This window comes from Propithecus coquereli, unplaced genomic scaffold, assembly GCF_000956105.1.
Source record: "Propithecus coquereli isolate 6110/MARCELLA unplaced genomic scaffold, Pcoq_1.0 Scaffold155, whole genome shotgun sequence".
NCBI classification, from domain to species: Eukaryota; Metazoa; Chordata; class Mammalia; order Primates; family Indriidae; genus Propithecus; species Propithecus coquereli.
This window is the reverse complement of record NW_012139969.1, coordinates 462,449-479,771: the sequence shown is the minus strand read 5'-3', so window position 1 is coordinate 479,771 and position 17,323 is coordinate 462,449. Positions and strand designations below refer to the sequence as shown.

Genomic DNA, 17,323 nt, shown 5'->3' with positions numbered 1-17,323 from the left:
AGGAGGCGGCTCTCGCATTACGCCCCCTACAGCTGGCAGCAATCGGCTCCCATCCTCCCCGGAGTAGGCCCCGCCCTCGTCGACGCTGTGAGTCCGAGTCACGTGATCGCCGGGTCAGCTGACCAGGCGCGACCGGAAAAAGAAATTCCTGGGTTCCGGCCTCCTGGCGCGATGGTGAGGGACGAGGGGTGGTGCGAGACAGGCAATGCTGGGGCAGGACGGGTAGTACGGGTGGGGCGCCGGTGGCGCTGGAAGCGAGGAGAGGGGGAGTGCGCAGGCCCTTCCGCAAACGCCGTGGGTGCGGTCGTGGGGGCCGAGGGTCTGGTGGAGAAAAGTCCACCGCAGCCCTGCTTCTGCGCACCGCGGGCGGGATGGATGGGGCCAGCCGGCTTAGAGTCCAGGGTGCTTCCTTGGAAAACCAGGAACTGGGGCTTGTCGGTAGCGGGAGACCTTCCAGGCTTTCCCCAGCCCTAAGGGTTCCCACGTCCCCAGCCCTCTGAGGTACTTGAACAAGAACTTGCTTAGAATCAGGCTGCTTCTCCCACACTGTTAAGAAGCCTCTCACTCTTTCCAGAGCCAGAAAGGAGTAGTTTTGGTGTTGGGATTTCCCAATTCATCCATTCATCCATTCATTCATTCAGCAGATACGTTGTTAGTGCCTAGTCTATACCATGCAGTGTGCCAGGGAGTGGGACTTCAGCTGCAGGAGAGGAAGTCAGAGGCTTGCATTGCCTGTCCTAGTTAAGACTCCAGGAGCAGAGACCAAACAGCACTTTATGCATAGTGTTAGGAAGGCTTCCTGAGGGGGACATCAACTTGGGGTGGGGGAGGGCAGGGGAAGCTGGCAGGGTACAGTACAGTTGGTGTACCAGGGTTTGGGAAGCAGGGGTAGGGGAAGTGTGTCTTCAGACAGGGAACAGCACGTGCAAAGGCTTCAGGTGAGAGCCAGCATGGCTCCCTAGGTATGAATGCATTTCAGCTAGCTGGAAGAGTGTAATCTGGAGGTTATGGAAAGGCGAGGCTGGACAAGTAAACAAAGACTAACCTAGGCCTGGCATGGTGGCTCATGCCTGTAATCCCAGCACTTTGGGAGGCTGAAGTGGGAGGATCACTTGAGGCCAGGAATTCAAGACCAGCCTGGGCAACATCCAGACCCCATCTCTAAAAAAAAGTTTTAAAAAATTACCTGGGTGTGGTGGCACACACCTGTAGTCCCAGCTACTCAGGAAGCTGAGGTGGGAGGATTGCTTGAGCCCAGGGGTTCTAGGCTGCAGTGAGTTATGATCGTGCCACTGCACCCAGCTTGGGGCAACAGAACGAGAGTGAGACCGTGTCTAAAAAAACAAACAAACAAAAAACGCCACAAATTTTTGGGGTCTTGGATCACCATGGGCAAGATAATGAACATAGCCACTGGTGTCCAGAATTTCCTTGTGTGAGGGGCCGCTTTATAAAGTCTGATCAGGCAGGGCCCGTCTAATCAGGTGTCATTCTAACAAAGATCTGAATGAAATGAGGAGAGCAAGCCATGCCGAGGCGCATCAGGGACAAAGTGGGACCGGGGCTGGGTATGGGGACGTGGTGAGAGAGGCCACGCATGTCTACAAGGGCAGGACTCCGTTTTACCCCCTGCTGTGCCCCAGCACTTAGAACGGGATCTGCCCCAGAGAAGGCGCTGAGTGATGTTTGTCAAGCAGGTGACGCCTGGAGTAGGCATTAGAACAAGGTTTGGTGGCAGGTAGGTCAGGGAGTGAGTTCTCTAAATAGCCTGGTGATGAGGAGAACCAGAGGCCAGAGGGTGTCTGTCTCAGACAGGGATCCGGGGTCCCTACTGAGCAATAGTTGGGCCATGCACACATGGATCCTGGCCCTACCTGAGCCCGCCTTCCCACCTGATCACCTGCCTTGCTGCCTTGCAGAGGTTCCGGTTCTGTGGTGATCTGGACTGTCCCGACTGGGTCCTGGCGGAGATCAGCACACTGGCCAAGATTGTTGAGTGCATGGGGTCTCTGTGGGGGTGGGGGAGGGGCATTGGGGATGGGGATTCTGGGGATGGGGATGATGAGGTCATTCTGGAGTTGGGTCCTCAGTGCTCTCAGCCTGTGCGACCATGCTGTGACCTTGATCATCTGGCTGGCCCTCTCTGAGCCAACCCCAGCAATGAGGGGTGAGGTGGGCCAGTCTAGCTGATAGGAAGACTTCCCTTCCAGTCCTCTGTGAAACTGCGGCTGCTATGCAGCCAGGTACTAAAGGAGCTTCTGGGACAAGGGATTGACGTGAGTACAGGACCCAGCACCCCATTGTCCCATGACCTTATGACCCCCACTGCCCAGAAACGCTGCACCAGGCCCGGGGAGGGGGTGAATCCAGCCTCTCGACCTCCCTGGACACCTCCCACCTCTCTCTCCAGCCCAGCCTGTTCCTTACACGGGATCCAGGCTGGGCACGAGGGGCTGCTGTGCAGTGATCCGTCATCCCTGAGGGTCTCCTTTCTCCACAGTATGAGAAGATCCTGAAGCTCACTGCTGACGCCAAGTTTGGTGAGTGCCCCATTGAGTCCACAGGCCTTGGGCAACCCTGGGTACTTGGCCCAGTGCCTCACACAGAGGCCCCCTCCTCCCTGCAGCCCTCCCTGACCCACCTGCCTCGGGGGAGGAGCATGAGGGAAGAAAGACGTTGACAGTCTCGCCCTCCTGTCCTCTGCCAGCTCCTGGTGGAGCAGCAGCAGCACCTTTGGCTCCAGAGGCCTGGGGGCTTTGAGCCAAAGATAATAGGGCAACAGGGAGGTGGCTGGAGCCACAGTAACACCCCCTGCCCCACCCGCCGGTCCCCCAGAGTCGGGTGATGTGAAGGCCACAGTGGCAGTGCTGAGTTTCATCCTCTCCAGTGCGGCCAAGCACAGCGTCGATGGCGAATCCCTGTCCAGTGAACTGCAGCAGCTGGGGCTGCCCAAAGGTACGGGCCGCGGGTGGGCAGGTGGGTGAGGTACGGGCCAAGGGCTGCTGGAGAGCAGGCCAGGCCATGTGACCTTGAGGTGTGCCCTGCCCTCTCTGGGCCTGAAACTTGCCTCTGCCCCAGCCACCACCTGCTACTTCAAGAGACCTCCATTCTGCCCGCAGAGCACGCGGCTAGCCTGTGCCGCTGCTACGAGGAGAAGCAAAACCCCCTGCAGGAGCACCTGCGGGCTTGCAGTCTGCGCAGTAAGTGTGGGGCCAGCCAGGGTGGAGTGTGGGCTCCATTCTAGAAGTTACGCGGGTGTGCAAAGCACCAGTCCTCAGAGAGAAGACTTGACTAGGGTTACACAACGAGCAGCTGCGGAGCGGGGACCTGGCCTGGCTCTCCTGACGCCAGTCCAGGCTGCTTTTCCCTGGGGTCCGCGGTGGATGATCGAGTTCCTGAGTATTGAGCAGCTGCCCTGTTCCAAGCCGGGGGCAGAGGGGTGAGAGCTGCTTAGAAGCCATGCAGCCTTGAAGGGGCGAGGGCCGAGCTAGTGGGTGGACTGAGGGCCACCTGGCTTGCCTGCCTGTGATCCTGAGAGCCACCCCACCCTGTCTCACAGTGAATAGGTTGACAGGTGTGGGCTGGCGGGTGGACTACACCCTGCGCTCCAGCCTGCTGCAGTCCGTGGAAGAGCCCATGGTACACCTGCGGCTGGAGGTGGCACCTGCCCTGGGGGCCCCGGTGCAGCCTGTTGCCATGTCCCTCTCAACAGACAAGTTCCAGGTCCTCCTGGCAGGTGAGGCTCAGCTATGCCTGGAGGGGTAAGGGCCCTCCCAGGTCTGCCTGTTGCCTCCCACCTGTCCGCCTCTCCCCGCTGCAGAACTGAAGCAGGCCCAGACCCTGATGAGCTCCCTGGGCTGAGAGAAGGGTGTTCCAGGCCTGTGTGGAACTGCCTTACCTGTGCAGAGTCACTGCTCTCTGGACCTCAGGTGGCGGCCCCAGTTCTAGGACGCTGGGGCCAGACCTCTCCCTGCCTCCCAGGTGCCTGGCTGCCCGGCTGCCCGCTGCAGAATTCGGTGCAGCGGCCGGAGGGTCTTTTCCAGCACTGCCTCCCCTCCCCTCGGAAGGCACTTGTCGACGTGTTTTCATGAGCAGGAAGAATAAACAGAAGTATAAAGGAGTGTGTGCATGGGTGTCTTTCGAGTTCAGATCCAGGGCTTTTGTGAGAGAGACCACGGTGTCTTACAGACCTCCCTGGCCTATTGCTCATTTTCTTTTCTCAACTGCTGATGGAGGCGGGTCAAGGGTGAGGCAGACTGGGGATGAGAATGAATCAGCTTGTCTGTAGAGCGGAAAGTCAAGAGTTTTAGCTCCCAGTCCTGGGATGCTCTTGGCTCTGCCCTCTTTTTGTTGGCCCTGTCCTCAGGCTGGCAGCAAGTGGGTGGCCCAAGTGCCAGGTACCCCACGTAGAGAAAGGAGAGAGCCCTTATCTCCCTGCCATCTTTAGGGTTACAGAAGAGCGCATGCCTGAACCACTCATTGGCAAGAGGAGTGGTGTTATGGACTGAACGTTCATGGTCTTGAGCCCTGAAAGAAAAGAATTGTCAACCTGATTTCTATATTCAGTGGAAAATACTTCAAGAATAAAGGTGGAAATCAAGACATTCTCAGATGAAAGACAACACATAGGTCACTAGTAGACCTAACCTTAAAGCAGGGGAATGGCCGGCCAGGCGTGGTGGCTCATGTCCATAATCCTAGCACCTTGGAAGGAGGCAGAGGCAGGAGGGTTGCTTGAGGCCAGGAGTTTGAGGTTGCCCCACTGCGTTCATTCTAGCCCGGGTGACAGAGCGAGAACCTGTCTCAAAAAAAAAAAAAAAAAGTGGAATGGCTAAAGATACATCTGTAAACAGAAAGGAAACGAAAGAAGGAATCTGGAACATCAGGAAGGAAAGAAGAGCAATGAAAAGAGTTAAAAATTTGGATACACAGTAGCCTTTCCTTCTCAGCTGTTTTAAATTATGTTCCACAGGTGAAGCAAAAATCATCACACTGTCCAATGTGATTATGTAGAGGAAATATTTAAGATTATAAACAGGAGAGGGTAAAGGGAGGTAATATTTCTACGCTTCACTCAAACTGATCAAATGTCAACACCAGTGAAGTGTGACAAGTTATGTATGTATAATGTAATAGCTAGAACAACCACTACAAAAGCTATGCAGTGTAATATACTCAAAACAACACACCCATCAACAGGCAAATAGATTAAAAATGTGGTATAGATACATAATGGAATACTATTCAGCCTTTAAGAGGCAGAAAATCCTGTCATTTGCAACAACATGGATGAACCTAGAGGACGTTACACTAAGTGCAGTAAGCCAGACACAGACAAATGCTGTATTTTTTAAAAAGTCAAACTCATAGCAGTAGAGAGCAGAATGGTGGTTAGCAGAGGCTGGGGGAAGGGAAGACAGGGAAAGGGGAGATGTTGGTCAAAAGGTGCAAAGTTTTGGACAAGAGAAATAAGTTCTGTTGATCTGTTGCGTAGCATGGTGACTATAGGTAATGTAAATTTCAAAGTAGCTAAAAGAGGATTTTAAATGTTCTCATCACAAAGAAATGATAAATATTTGAGGTGATGGATCTATTAATTAGCCTGACTTGATGATTCCACAATGTATACATGCAACAAAACATCACATGGTACCCCATAAATTTATACGACTAATGTTTGTCAAAAATAAAATGAAACAAATATAGATAATTCAAACTAATATTCTAAAAAATGCTCAAGTAGCCCACAGTTGGGCAAGAAAAAACAAAAATGAAAATGGAATAAACGAAACAAAAAATGGCAGACCAAAAAAAAAAAAAAAATCACAAGAGAAATACTAGCTTCATTCCTCAAGCCGCATTCCCTCTTCTGTGTTGTCACAGAATTCCCACAGATGCTCCTGTTAGTGCTCTGGGAACATTACATTGTAATTTTATTTCAACTCATTTGCCTCTTTTAACAGCCTGAGTTTCTTAAAGATGGGAATTGTGTTTCCATGTTTGTATAGCCCCAATACTTAATATTTTTTCAGTAAATGGGAGGGGAAAAAAAGGACTGCAGTGGATTTAAAGATGTTGAATGAGCCTGGGCAACATAGCAAGACCCTGCCTCTAAACAAATTTTAAAAATTAGCTGGGCAAGGAAGCCTGAGCCTGTAGTCCAAGCTACTTGGGAGGCTGAGCTGGGAGGATGGCTTGAGCCCAGGAGTTCAAGGCTAGCCTGAGTGATATAGTGAGACGCCATCTCAACAAAAGATGTTGAATGTGAAAAATCCATGAGTCCATAATGATCTCTAAAACAGTGGTCCCCAACCTTTTTGGCACCAGGGACAGGTTTCATGGAAGACAATTTCTCCATGGCCTGGGGGGCGGGGTGGCAGCATGGCGCTCAGGAGGTGATGCAAGCGATGGGGAGTAGCTATAAATACAGATGAAGCTTCACTCTGCAGACTCCTCTGATTACCTCCTGCTGTGCGCACACACACACCGATCCCCCCACCCCCTGAGCTGCCCCCTTAACCTGGACCCGGGTTGGGGGGTGGGGAGGAGGGATGGTGGCAGAGCTCTGTGGTCCGGTCCCTAACAGGCTACTGGGGGATGGGAGCCACAGCTCTAACAGAAAAAGCCCCTCTTGAAACCAAACCAATCCTAATTTGTCACCATGGGATGTCATTATTGCACCAAATTCTTAGTCTGGTAGTTGATATTTAAAGGGAAGGAATTAAGAGTTTGTCCTGTGTTTTTAGTATTTCAGGATAACCAGTCAACGAGGTAAAGCTATACTTTCCACAAGAATTTCACCTAATGTGTAAGGAATGACAGAATTGGAAACTCACCATTTATAACTCCCAGTTAAACACTTGATTGGGGCAAGGATCATCAAAGGTGCTAAAACCCTTAGGTGAAAATTGATGTGAAACTGCATATTTTTGTGGTGCTAGGAATCGCCCCACATAAACAACCCAAATGTCTCTTAACTGGTAAATGGATAAACAAACTGATGCATCTACACAATGGAATGCTACTCACTGACCAAGGAATGAACCAGCAAGCTAATCACATGGATGAATCCCAGTGCTTTACGTTAAGGGAAAGAAACCACACTCAAAAGGCTATAGCCGGGCGCGGTGGCTCACGCCTGTAATCCTAGCTCTCTGGGAGGCCGAGGCGGGCAGATTGTTTGAGCTCAGGAGTTCAACCAGCCTGAGCAAGAGCAAGACCCCGTCTCTACTAAAATTAGAAAGAAATTAATTGGACAACTAAAAATATATAGAAAAAATTAGCCGGGCATGGTGGCACATGCCTATAGTCCCAGCTACTCGGGAGGCTGAGGCAGGACGATCGCTTGAGCCCAGGAGTTTGAGGTTGCTGTGAGCTAGGATGATGCCACGGCACTCACTCTAGCCCGGGCAAAAGAGTGAGACTCTGTCTCAAAAAAAAAAAAACAAAAAGGCTATGGCTGGGGGATGTTGACTATAAAGGTGCAAGGGCAAATTTGGGGAAATGATGAAATGTATTCTCTCTCTCCCTCTCACTATTGTGGTAAGAACACTTAACATGAGATCTACCCTCTTAAGAAATGTTTAAATGTACAGTACAGTGTTGTTAATCATAGGTGCAATGTTGTACTGATTTGCAGAGCTTATTCATCTTGCATAACTGAACTTCGTTGAATAGAAACTGCCCATTTCTTCTTCCCTCCCCCAGGCCCCGCCCCGGCTCCTGACAACCACCATTCTACTGGCTGCTTCTATGTGTTTGACTAGTTTAGATATTTCATGTAAGTGGAATTATCCTTTGTCCTTCTGTGACTAATTTATTTCATTTGGTATAACGTCCTCAAAGTTATCCATGCAGTTTGCATGTAGCAGGATTTCCTTTTCTAAGGCTGAATAATATTCCATTGTATACTACATTTAAAAAATCCATTCATCTGTTGATGGACATTTAGGTTGTTTCTACACCTTGACTGTTGTGAATAACGCTGCAACGTGCATTCTCTCTTGAGTGTGGCTGCAGTTACTTGACTGTGTATTTGTCAAAACTCGTACTCTAAAAAGGTGAATTTTACTTTATGTAAATTACACCTTAATTTAAACAAACAAAAAGAGAACAGCGAAAGAAAGAAATTACCCCATAGATTACTTACTGGTCACAACATGTGAAACATAACTTTTACAATACAGAGGCTTGGCTGCTACAGCCTCAACCTTGATGGATTTCGGCCTCACAAGTGGGACAACCGGCTATTGGGTACCTGCTCATGTGCTGCAATTCAAAGTACAGAACAGCGCCTAGGAGGTGTTCCTCTCTATATACGAGCAAGCCTTTAAATCTAATTGGCAGCGTGCAGGAAAAATTACGGATAAAGGAACAAGTTAATGACACACTGAGGAAACGTTGAAACAAATCCAGAATGTGATGGAGTATCTGTCTCAAAGGACAACTGGCTTGGATTCTTCAGAAAGGTCAGCATCATGATGACTCCTCCCCCCCGCCAAGAAAAGGGTGGGATGGGCTGGGCATCTGTAGTCTCAGCCTCAGGAGGCTGAGGCAGGAGGATCACTGGAGCCCAGGAGTGTGAGGTTGCTGTGAGCTATGAGGACACCCCTGCATTGTAGCCCAGACAACACAGCGAGGCCCTGTCTCCAAAAGAAAAAAAGGGGGGGTTATGGAATGAGGTGGTTCCATCTAGATTAAAAATTATGAAAGAGACATATAATCCTTGATTGGAATTGTGTTAAAAAACCAACTGTAAAGACATTTTGGGGACAATTGGGGAAAGTTGTGGACTAGCTGTTAGGTGATATTAAGAAGTTATCATTAACTTTATTAGGTGTGATAAAGGTATTGTGGCTTTGCAGGAAATTGGGTTTTATTTTTATTTATTTACTTTTTAGAGACAGGGTCTTGCTGTCGCCCAGGCAGGAGTGCAGTGGCATCATCTTAGTCCACTGCAGCCTCGAACTCGTGGGCTTAAGTGATCCTCCCACCTCAGCCTCCCGAGCAGCTGGGACTGGCTAATTTTTTTCTATTTTTTGTAGAGACAGGATCTCACTACGTAGCCCAGGCTGGTCTTGAATTCCTGGCCTCAAGCGATCCTCCCACTGGCCTCCCAAAGTGCTAGGATTACAGGCATGAACCACTGCGTCCGACCTGGAAACTGGGTTTTAGAAATGCATGCTAAAGTATTGGGGATGAATGTCATGATTTTTATAATTTGCTTTCAAATACTTCTGCTAAAATAAATGAATGAACAGATGATGGAAGGAGCAGAAGCAGTATGAAGGAGGGGAAAAACATGGCTATGGCTCAGGCGTACACTTGGAATAACATGCAAACTCCCGACAGAGGTTTCCAGGGGCTCACCTGACCTGACCCGGAGGTGCTTGCCTCTCTGTCCTCATCTCCTCACACTACCTCCAGCTATGCGGGACTTTTTCAAGTTCTGTCAATGGGCTAATCTCTTTCTCGCCTGGGGCCCTCTGCACTGGCGGTAACTTCCGCCCGCTTATTGTCTGCTCCTGGCCTTTTGCATGCTGGCTCCTGACTTCTGAGCCTGAAGGTCACTGCAGAGAGGCCGTCCCCCACAAAACTATCTGAAGTGGGTTCTACTTCTCGGCTCCTGTTTTTTGTTGCTTGGTTGCACTTCCCACTCGCAGGCAGTTATGTTTATGTGCTATGTCTGTGCGTTGATGCTTACGGTCACCGCCGGGTCCCCAGGGCCTGTGTTTATCGCACACCTGTGCAAGCCCTGCGCACAGCTGCACACGGGACATTGCTGCAGTTGACTTCCCCCAACCACAGAGACAGCTGCGGCCTGGGGCCTCAGACCTGACCCAGATTCCGCCGGCGCTGGTCCGTGGGAAGCCAGGTTCCTCCGCCAACTCTCAGCCAGGTGACTGCCCCAAAGCCTGCCCACACCCTGGAGCCTCCCAGCTCGGGTTCTCCATTCCAACAGCCTCTGCGGCCTCCCCGAAAAACTGCAATTCCCAGCAGGCGCAGGAGCGGAGCCCACGCTCCCAGCGTGCTTTTAGGCGCGGCCCGCCCCCCCGGCATTAACCCTTTAGTGTCTGCAGCCTGGCGGCGAGCCTGCTGCGCGCAGGTACCACCCGGCGGGGCGAGGTGGGAAGGCCGGGTGGAAATAGGGGATGCGGGCGGGCGCAGCGGGGCTGAATACGATGGGATCCGAGGGCCCTGGGGAGGAAGGGGCCCAGAGTTAACCAAGAGTCTCAGTTGTGGACACGGCGGGCATAGAGCACCGCCCCTCGCAAAACTCGGAACCTGGATGTTCACTTTTTCCTGCAAATCGAACCATTTCGGGACCCTGGTCCGCGCGGCGCTGAGCGGGCGGAGGGCGAGGTAACGGAGTCTGCCGTAGCTAAATGCCCCCCTCTATCCGACGCACATCTTCGCCTTCGATCCCGAAACGTCCGGGGGCAGAGGAAAGTGGCAAAGGGGGTAGGGCGAAGGCGAGGACGTGAGTACGGCTCCTTGGGGACCAGGGGCTCATGTGCGCTTTTCCGATTCCCTGCGACCAGTGCTCGGAGCTGGGGAGCCCTTCCCGGCGCCCCGCCCTCCTCCCGGCGCTGGCGCACGTGTGGCATTCCCTCCGCCTTGTCCGGGCTCCTGCCCTGACCCGATCGCGGCCGGCGCGGGGTGGCAGGCTCGTGGCTGGCTGCAAGCTGGGCTCCTCGCTTTGATCTGTGCGTGTACAGAGCAGGCGCGTCTAAGCGGTGGGGGATGAGCGAGCAGAGCTCACCCTGGGTAGGAGCGCAGCCCTCAGACAGCAATAGCCTTTCAGACTGTGGGAGTCCCGGGAAGAGAAGACAAGACGACGTGTGTGGGAGGGGGGCTGCTCCCCCAGATAGGGAAATGGGGAGCAAAGACAGAAAGAGCAAGTGAGTGACAGCAGCCTGGGCCCAGCAAGGGTTTGGACTTTACTCTAAAAGCACCAGTGGTAGCCGGTGGAAGGAAGGTATTAATGAGCAGGACAGAGGCCTGTTCCCTCCCCAGCCTGTGCTCCTGGTGCCCTGGGCTGTCCCAGCACTTTTGGAAGAGGGCAGAGGTGCAAGACAGGGACTGTGGCCAGTCCAGCACTTTCCTACCAGTCTAGCTGGCCACATCCCCCTCTGATCCTGAGTTCTCCTCTGTAAAATGGGGGTGACAATTCCTACCTCACAAGGGGCACACCTGGCTCAACCTGCTGTCCTCTGGCCCCCACAGGACCCTGCCACCCGCCCCTCCTGCAGAATGCCTGAGGGCCCCGAGCTGCACCTGGCCAGCCACTTTGTGAATGAGGCATGCCGGGGCCTGGTGTTTGGCGGGGGTGTGGAGAAGTCTTCCATCAGCCGCAACCCCGAGGTGCCCTTTGAGAGCAGTGCCTACTGCATCTCGGCCTCAGCCCGCGGCAAGGAGCTGCGCCTGACGCTGAGCCCTCTGCCTGGGGCCCAGCCCCCACAGGAGCCACTGGCCCTCGTCTTCCGCTTCGGCATGTCCGGCTCCTTCCAGTTGGTGCCCAGAGATGAGCTGCCACCCCATGCCCATCTTCGCTTTTACACAGCTCCACCTGGCCCCCGGCTCGCCCTGTGCTTTGTGGACATCCGCCGATTCGGCCGCTGGGATCTTGGGGGCAAGTGGCAGCCGGGCCGAGGGCCCTGTGTCTTGCTGGAGTACGAGCAGTTCAGGTAGGGCCAGCACCAGGTGGGATAAACACAGCCTTGGGCTCCAGACCTGGCTCTGTTAGTGCCTTGTTGGCCAATGAGGTGTGAGTCCCAGCCCCCTCAGGGCCTCAGTCCCCTGATCTGTAGACCAAGACAGTGTCCCTGCCCTGGGTCAGCTCCCTGAGCCAACAGACGTGGAAATTCAAAACTGATGTGGGAGGAGAGATGAGGAGCCAAAGGAGGCTGGCTTCTGCACCGCCCTGAGGACCCAGAATCCCACGCGGCCTCTGGGAGCCCCCAGGAGGCTAAGAAAGGTGGAGGGGTTTTAACACACTAAGGAGTAAGGCGGGGCCTGGTGCAGTGCACCAGCACTTTGGGAGGCCGAGGCAGGAGGATTTCTTGAGGTCAGAAGTTCAATACCAGCCTGAGCAAAGAGTGGGAGCCCCGTCTCTACCTAAAATAATAATAAAAAAAAGATGAGCCGGGCATGGTGGCACGCACCTGTAGTCCCAGCTACCTAGGAGGCTGAGGCAGGAGGATTGCTTGAGCCCAGGAGTTCTAGGCTACAGTGAGCTGTGATGACGACACTGCACTCTAACCCGGACAACAGAGCCAGACCGTCCAAAAAAAAAAGCGTGAGTAGGAATTGTTTCAAGAGGGTGGGGCGAGGACTGCCTGATGACCTGGTTTTTCGTGGTCTCGCATGTGCTGCCTGCCCACTGGTCTGTGTCCTGTAGTCTCATCTGTGACTGCTCCCTGCCTGCAGGAGGGTATGACAGCCCCACCTGGGATGGGATGCAGGTCACCTAAGATACCACAGTGTTAGCCACTTCCTTTCCTCTGAAGAGGAACCGTGTACGAGTCTCAGCTCATGCCAGGCCTTGCTCTAGGTGCTGCAGGTACAGCAGTGACCAGACGAACGTGGTCCCTGCTCCCGCAGAGCCAATGCTCAGACAAGGTAGGGAAGCACAGAAACAAACGAGAGGAATCCAAATAGACACGGCCTGCGGAAAAATCCCACAGGCCAAGGAAGCAGAGAATGACTTTTGGCCGGGTGGGGGAGGGGGCGCAGGGGAGGTGCCGTTGGAGCCAGCCCTGCGAGCTGTGGCGGAAACTGGCAAGATCACGGATGCAAAGGCCTGGAGTAGACTTGGACAGTTCCCACTTCCTGGGGGTCACTGCGCCTCCAGTTGGTCCTTTGGAGACTTAGTTGCCTGTTGGGTAGGTCAGGGGCGTCTCTGATGCCACAGAAGCCAGTTGGCTCCTGGCCTTCCCAGGCCTGAGCCCCGAGTGCCTCCCCCAGGAGACGTCTGTCCGCGGTCTTGGATTCCCCCACTTCATCCTTCCTAGGGAGTCAGGCCACGAGCTAACCCTGCCAGCTGGCTTGGCAGCTTTTCTCACAACGAGCACTTTGGCTGTTTCCTTGTTCCTGCAGCCGGGGCGTGTAGCGATCTGTTCCCCTCAGGGACCAGAGCACCACCCAGGCTAGCCTTCCACTCACACCTGTACCCCACAACTTGACTCCTGGCCCCCTCCTCACACTCTCCTCACGCCCCGCACTCAGTCACTCTTGCCATGACCCTTTCCACAAAGAAACGAGATGCATTTCCTCTTCATGGTGGTGAGCTGAGACCCATGACCTTTGGCGGTGGGGTGGGGGCTGCTGGGGCACTCGCTAGCCGGGACTCGCCACTACACACCTGCTGCACAGAGCCGGACAGTCTGCAGGCTCTTGAGGAGAGTGGAACCCACCAATGTCAAATCCACATGTGGGTCAGACGTGGTGGCTCACACTGTAATCCTAGCACTCTGGGAGGCTGAGGCAGGAGGATCGCTTGAGGCCGGAAGTTTGAGGTTGCTGTGAACTATGATGATGCCACTGTACTCTAGCCCGGGCGACAGAGCAAGACTCTGTCTCAAAAAAGAAAAACAAATCCACATGTGGTCACCAAGTCACAAGTCCTAGACAGGGAGTTCCAGACTGCAGACATGTCTGGTGTCCTGTGATCACCTTGTTCTCAAGTTTCCTAAGGAGTCTGAGGCACTTTGGTGATAAACACACAACCACACATACAGACTCGTGTGTTCCCTTGAACACATTGCTTTTGATCAGTATTTTTCACCTTTCACAGTGAGTTTAAATACCATATTACTCCCACTTGATAGGAAAACTGAGGCAAACAGAGGGGTAACTGGGACTCCCAGTTTCCTTCCCCTTGCACCCAGAAACAAGTTCTCTCAGCCCCTCTCCCCCATCCCATGGAGGGTCGGGATGGGTCTCATGCACCCAGGCTGTGTCCCTCCAGGGAAAACGTGCTACGAAACCTAGTGGACAAAGCCTTTGACCGGCCCATCTGCGAGGCCCTCCTGGACCAGAGGTTCTTCAATGGTATTGGCAACTATCTGCGAGCAGAGATCCTGTTCCGGTCAGCAGGCAGGCGGTGGGCACGAGGGCAGGGGTGGGCCAGGTGTGCCCACCTTCCCCACTGCTTAGCAAGGCTCCCTGTCCCCACCCCATGCCAGGCTGAGGATCCCCCCCTTCGAGAAGGCCCGAACGGTTCTGGAGGCCCTGCAGCAGCGCAAGCCGGTGAGGGTACAGAGAGGGATGGTGCACATGGGCTGGCGAGGGGATGGGTTGAGCCAAATGTCTCCAGCTTAGGTCCACAACGGGAGGCGACGGGGAGGATGGACAGCCTAAGGCCCTACCGAGCTCAGAGGGGAGATGTGCCTTCTGCGTGGCCCTGCTCTATGCTGACAGCAAGGTCCTGCCCTTGCCCTTCCTCAGAGCCCAGAGCTGACCCTGAGCCAGAAGATCAGGGCCAAGTTGCAGAACCCGGACCTGCTGGAGCTGTGCCACTCAGTGCCCAAGGAAGTGGTCCAGCTGGGTGAGGCCTGGGGAGGCAAAGATGGCAACAGCCTCTGCTTCAGTATATTGTGTAACCCCAGGGCGGTCGTTGTCCCTCTCTGGGCCTGACTCCCCAACTGGGGGATGGACTAGGCCTGTTTCCCCCAAGCTGCTCATGAGACAGCCAGGAGAAGGATTTTTTTTTTTTTTTTGAGACAGAGTCTCGTTCTTTTGCCCAGGCTAGAGTGAGTGCCGTGGCATCAGCCTAGCTCACAGCAACCTCAAACTCCTGGGCTCAGGCGATCCTCCTGCCTCAGCCTGCCGAGTAGCTGGGACTACAGGCATGTGCCACCATGCCCAGCTATTTTTTCTATATATTTTTAGTTCTCCAATTGATTTCTTTCTATTTTTAGTAGAGATGGGGTCTCGCTCTTGCTCAGGCTGGTTTCGAACTCCTGAGCTCAAACGATCCGCCCGCCTCGGCCTCCCAGAGAGCTAGGATTACAGGCGTGAGCCACCGCGCCCAGCCAGAAGGATTCTTAAACCCAGTCCAGGATGGGCAAGTCGTGGCCCAGAGGGGGAAGACACCAGCCGAAGTCACAGCTGGAGGGGGAGAGCATGGCCCCTGACTCAGTGCATCAGCTTATGTGGCTGAGGCCTGAGCCAGTTCTAACCAGGCTCCCCACTCCTCCCTGAGTCTGCCCTCTGATCTGCACCCGTTCCTCTGTCCCACAGGGGGCAAAGGCTACGGGCTGGAGAGTGGGGAGGAGGACTTCATTGCCTTTCGAGCCTGGCTGCGGTGCTATGGCGTGCCAGGCATGAGCTCCCTGCGGGACCGGCACGGCCGCACCATCTGGTTCCAGGTTTGGGCCCCACTGCTCACACAGGCAAATGGAGACCCCAGGAAAACTGGTGGGGTGGAGACCTGTGGTTGCAGCAGGGTAGGAGCTGGGGTCTTCTCCAGGTGGAGATGCCTAGGGCCTGTGGAGGCCTTCCAAGGGTCACAATGCTCCTGAGGGTCCAAGTCCTCCCCATGCTGTGTCCCTCTGATCCTTTGAGTCCCAGGATCCCAGGGGCAAGGCAATAGAGCCAGTAGAGCAGCCCATGGGCCAGGCAGCTTTGTTGACTCTTGACATTGGAGGAGGTCCCAGCTTCCTTCCCCTTGTACCCTAGACACAGCTTCTCTCAGTCCCTCTCCCCCATCCCATGGCGGGCGGGGATGGGTCTCATGCACCCAGGCTGCGTCCCTCCAGCGGACAGGCTTCCTAGGTGGAGCTGTACTGATTTGGAAGGATGTGTGTTTGAATCCTGCCTCTACAAGGAACACTGCCCCTGCCCAACCCAGGGTGATTCTTGAACTGTCCTCATTCGATTTTAGGGGGATCCTGGACCCCTGGCACCCAAAGGTAAGCTACTCTTAATGTAATAGGCTAAGAGAACAGAAAGGACTTCCTGTCTGCCAGGGCTCCGGCACCCTTCTCCTCCACCACCCCTCCAGCCCTGGGTACCCCCAGGCAGAGTGGGAGTCTGGAGACAGGGGTCGGGGCTATAGGACCCTCCAACCATAGCACCAGTGTCCTGCAGGGCGCAAGTCCCGCCACAAGAAATCCAAGGCAACAGGGCCGAGTCCTGAGGACAGAGCGAAGGTATGGCCTGCTCCCGCGCAGCCCTCTCCTGCCCTGCTGCACCTGGGAAGGGGCAGGGGCATGGTGGCCCTAGTCAATCTCTGAACTGCTCTCTGAGCGCCTCAGAGACCCGTGTCTCCTCTACCCAGAACCCTCCACCTCCAAACAAGGCCCCTTCCAGGACACGAAGGGCTTGGAGAGACCTTCCTGAGAAGACTGCACCCCAGCAGCCTGAGGGGACCAGCCTCCATCAGGACTCAGAAGCTCCCACAGTCCCTGAGAAAGGGAGGAGGAAGGGGCGACAGGCCACCCCTGGTGGGCTTTCCTCAGCACCCGCCTCTGGGGAGGGAAGGGGCACCACAGACACTGGCTCTTCAGGAGAGGAAGGGATGGCGGTGCGGGACCCCATGGACAAAGGTGGGAGGGAGGCCGTCGGGGCAGCTCCGGCCTGGAGTCTGAGCTAATCCTCTCACCTGCTTTCTGCTTCCGCCCAGGCCACCGCAGATCTCGGAAGATTAAGGCTGATGCTCCACCCTTGGAACCGGAGGGGACCTCAGCCTCTTAGCAGGAGGGTCTCCTTGCTTACCTGCCGTCTTGCCCCGAACCTGGGGGCCTGTCTGAATTCCTAGAAGCAGGCGGCATCTCAAGGGGGCCGTATGCTTCAGGCCCAGTGGCTGTTCCCTGCACAACTGGGATGTTTTTAATTGTACCCAACCTTCCATATTTTTAAAGCCCATGTGAAAAATGCTGTATTTTTTATAAACCAATAAATGTGAACTTATTGGCACTTCTTGGGTTGGCTGCACAAAGTCTGAGGTGGCCAGGTTGGAAGGGCCTGCTTGCCTGGCTCTGGGAACAGGAGGCCTACTTCCTCAGCAAGGCAAGCTGAACCCCCATCCCAGACCTCAAGGCTCTGGCTATCAGAGGACAGTCCGCCTCTGCAGGGACAGCCCCTTAGAGGTGGTACGGAGACCCTGGCCAGGCAGCCCAGGATCCTAAGCTCCTCCAGTCCAGGATTCTTAGGGCCTGTGGCTGCTCCCCCATCCAGCCAGAACCCAGCCTCCCAGCCTCCTCTCCAGTCCCACACAGGGGAGGAACTTATTATCTCATGGTCTCCAAGCCAGCTTTTGGTCACCCGAGGTCCCAATCTCTCATGGGAGCTGCACCCCAGACCTTGCACACACAGAGAT

At 54.4% G+C, this 17,323-nt stretch overlaps 2 protein-coding genes across 2 annotated transcripts; both read left to right on the top strand.

Moving 5' to 3' along the window:
- Positions 1 to 87: 87 nt before the first annotated feature.
- COMMD4 (COMM domain containing 4) lies at positions 88 to 4,120 on the top strand. The gene is made up of 8 exons (XM_012640589.1): positions 88 to 174; positions 1,920 to 1,991; positions 2,211 to 2,276; positions 2,501 to 2,540; positions 2,836 to 2,955; positions 3,120 to 3,200; positions 3,560 to 3,736; positions 3,821 to 4,120. Exons 1-8 carry the CDS (start codon positions 172 to 174, stop codon positions 3,859 to 3,861), a joined length of 600 nt encoding a protein of 199 aa, XP_012496043.1. The 5' UTR covers positions 88 to 171; the 3' UTR covers positions 3,862 to 4,120.
- Positions 4,121 to 10,275: 6,155 nt separating this feature from the next.
- On the top strand, positions 10,276 to 16,910 carry NEIL1 (nei endonuclease VIII-like 1 (E. coli)). The gene is made up of 10 exons (XM_012640588.1): positions 10,276 to 10,362; positions 11,227 to 11,687; positions 13,970 to 14,089; positions 14,187 to 14,250; positions 14,449 to 14,548; positions 15,244 to 15,371; positions 15,887 to 15,914; positions 16,093 to 16,154; positions 16,283 to 16,448; positions 16,628 to 16,910. The coding sequence occupies exons 2-10, from the start codon at positions 11,254 to 11,256 to the stop codon at positions 16,696 to 16,698; spliced, it is 1,173 nt and encodes a 390-aa protein (XP_012496042.1). The 5' UTR covers positions 10,276 to 10,362; positions 11,227 to 11,253; the 3' UTR covers positions 16,699 to 16,910.
- The last annotated feature ends 413 nt before the right edge of the window (positions 16,911 to 17,323 follow it).

Excerpts from the sequence above, each read along its gene's own strand:
- COMMD4 (XM_012640589.1), top strand. Across the intron at positions 1,992-2,210 it reads TCAGCACACTGGCCAAGATT|TCCTCTGTGAAACTGCGGCT; the intron begins GTTGAGTGCATG and ends CTTCCCTTCCAG. Across the intron at positions 3,737-3,820 it reads GTTCCAGGTCCTCCTGGCAG|AACTGAAGCAGGCCCAGACC; the intron begins GTGAGGCTCAGC and ends TCCCCGCTGCAG.
- NEIL1 (XM_012640588.1), top strand. The coding sequence starts at position 11,254 with ATGCCTGAGGGCCCCGAGCTGCACCTGGCCAGCCACTTTGTGAATGAG. Across the intron at positions 11,688-13,969 it reads CTGGAGTACGAGCAGTTCAG|GGAAAACGTGCTACGAAACC; the intron begins GTAGGGCCAGCA and ends GTGTCCCTCCAG. Across the intron at positions 14,090-14,186 it reads CGAGCAGAGATCCTGTTCCG|GCTGAGGATCCCCCCCTTCG; the intron begins GTCAGCAGGCAG and ends ACCCCATGCCAG.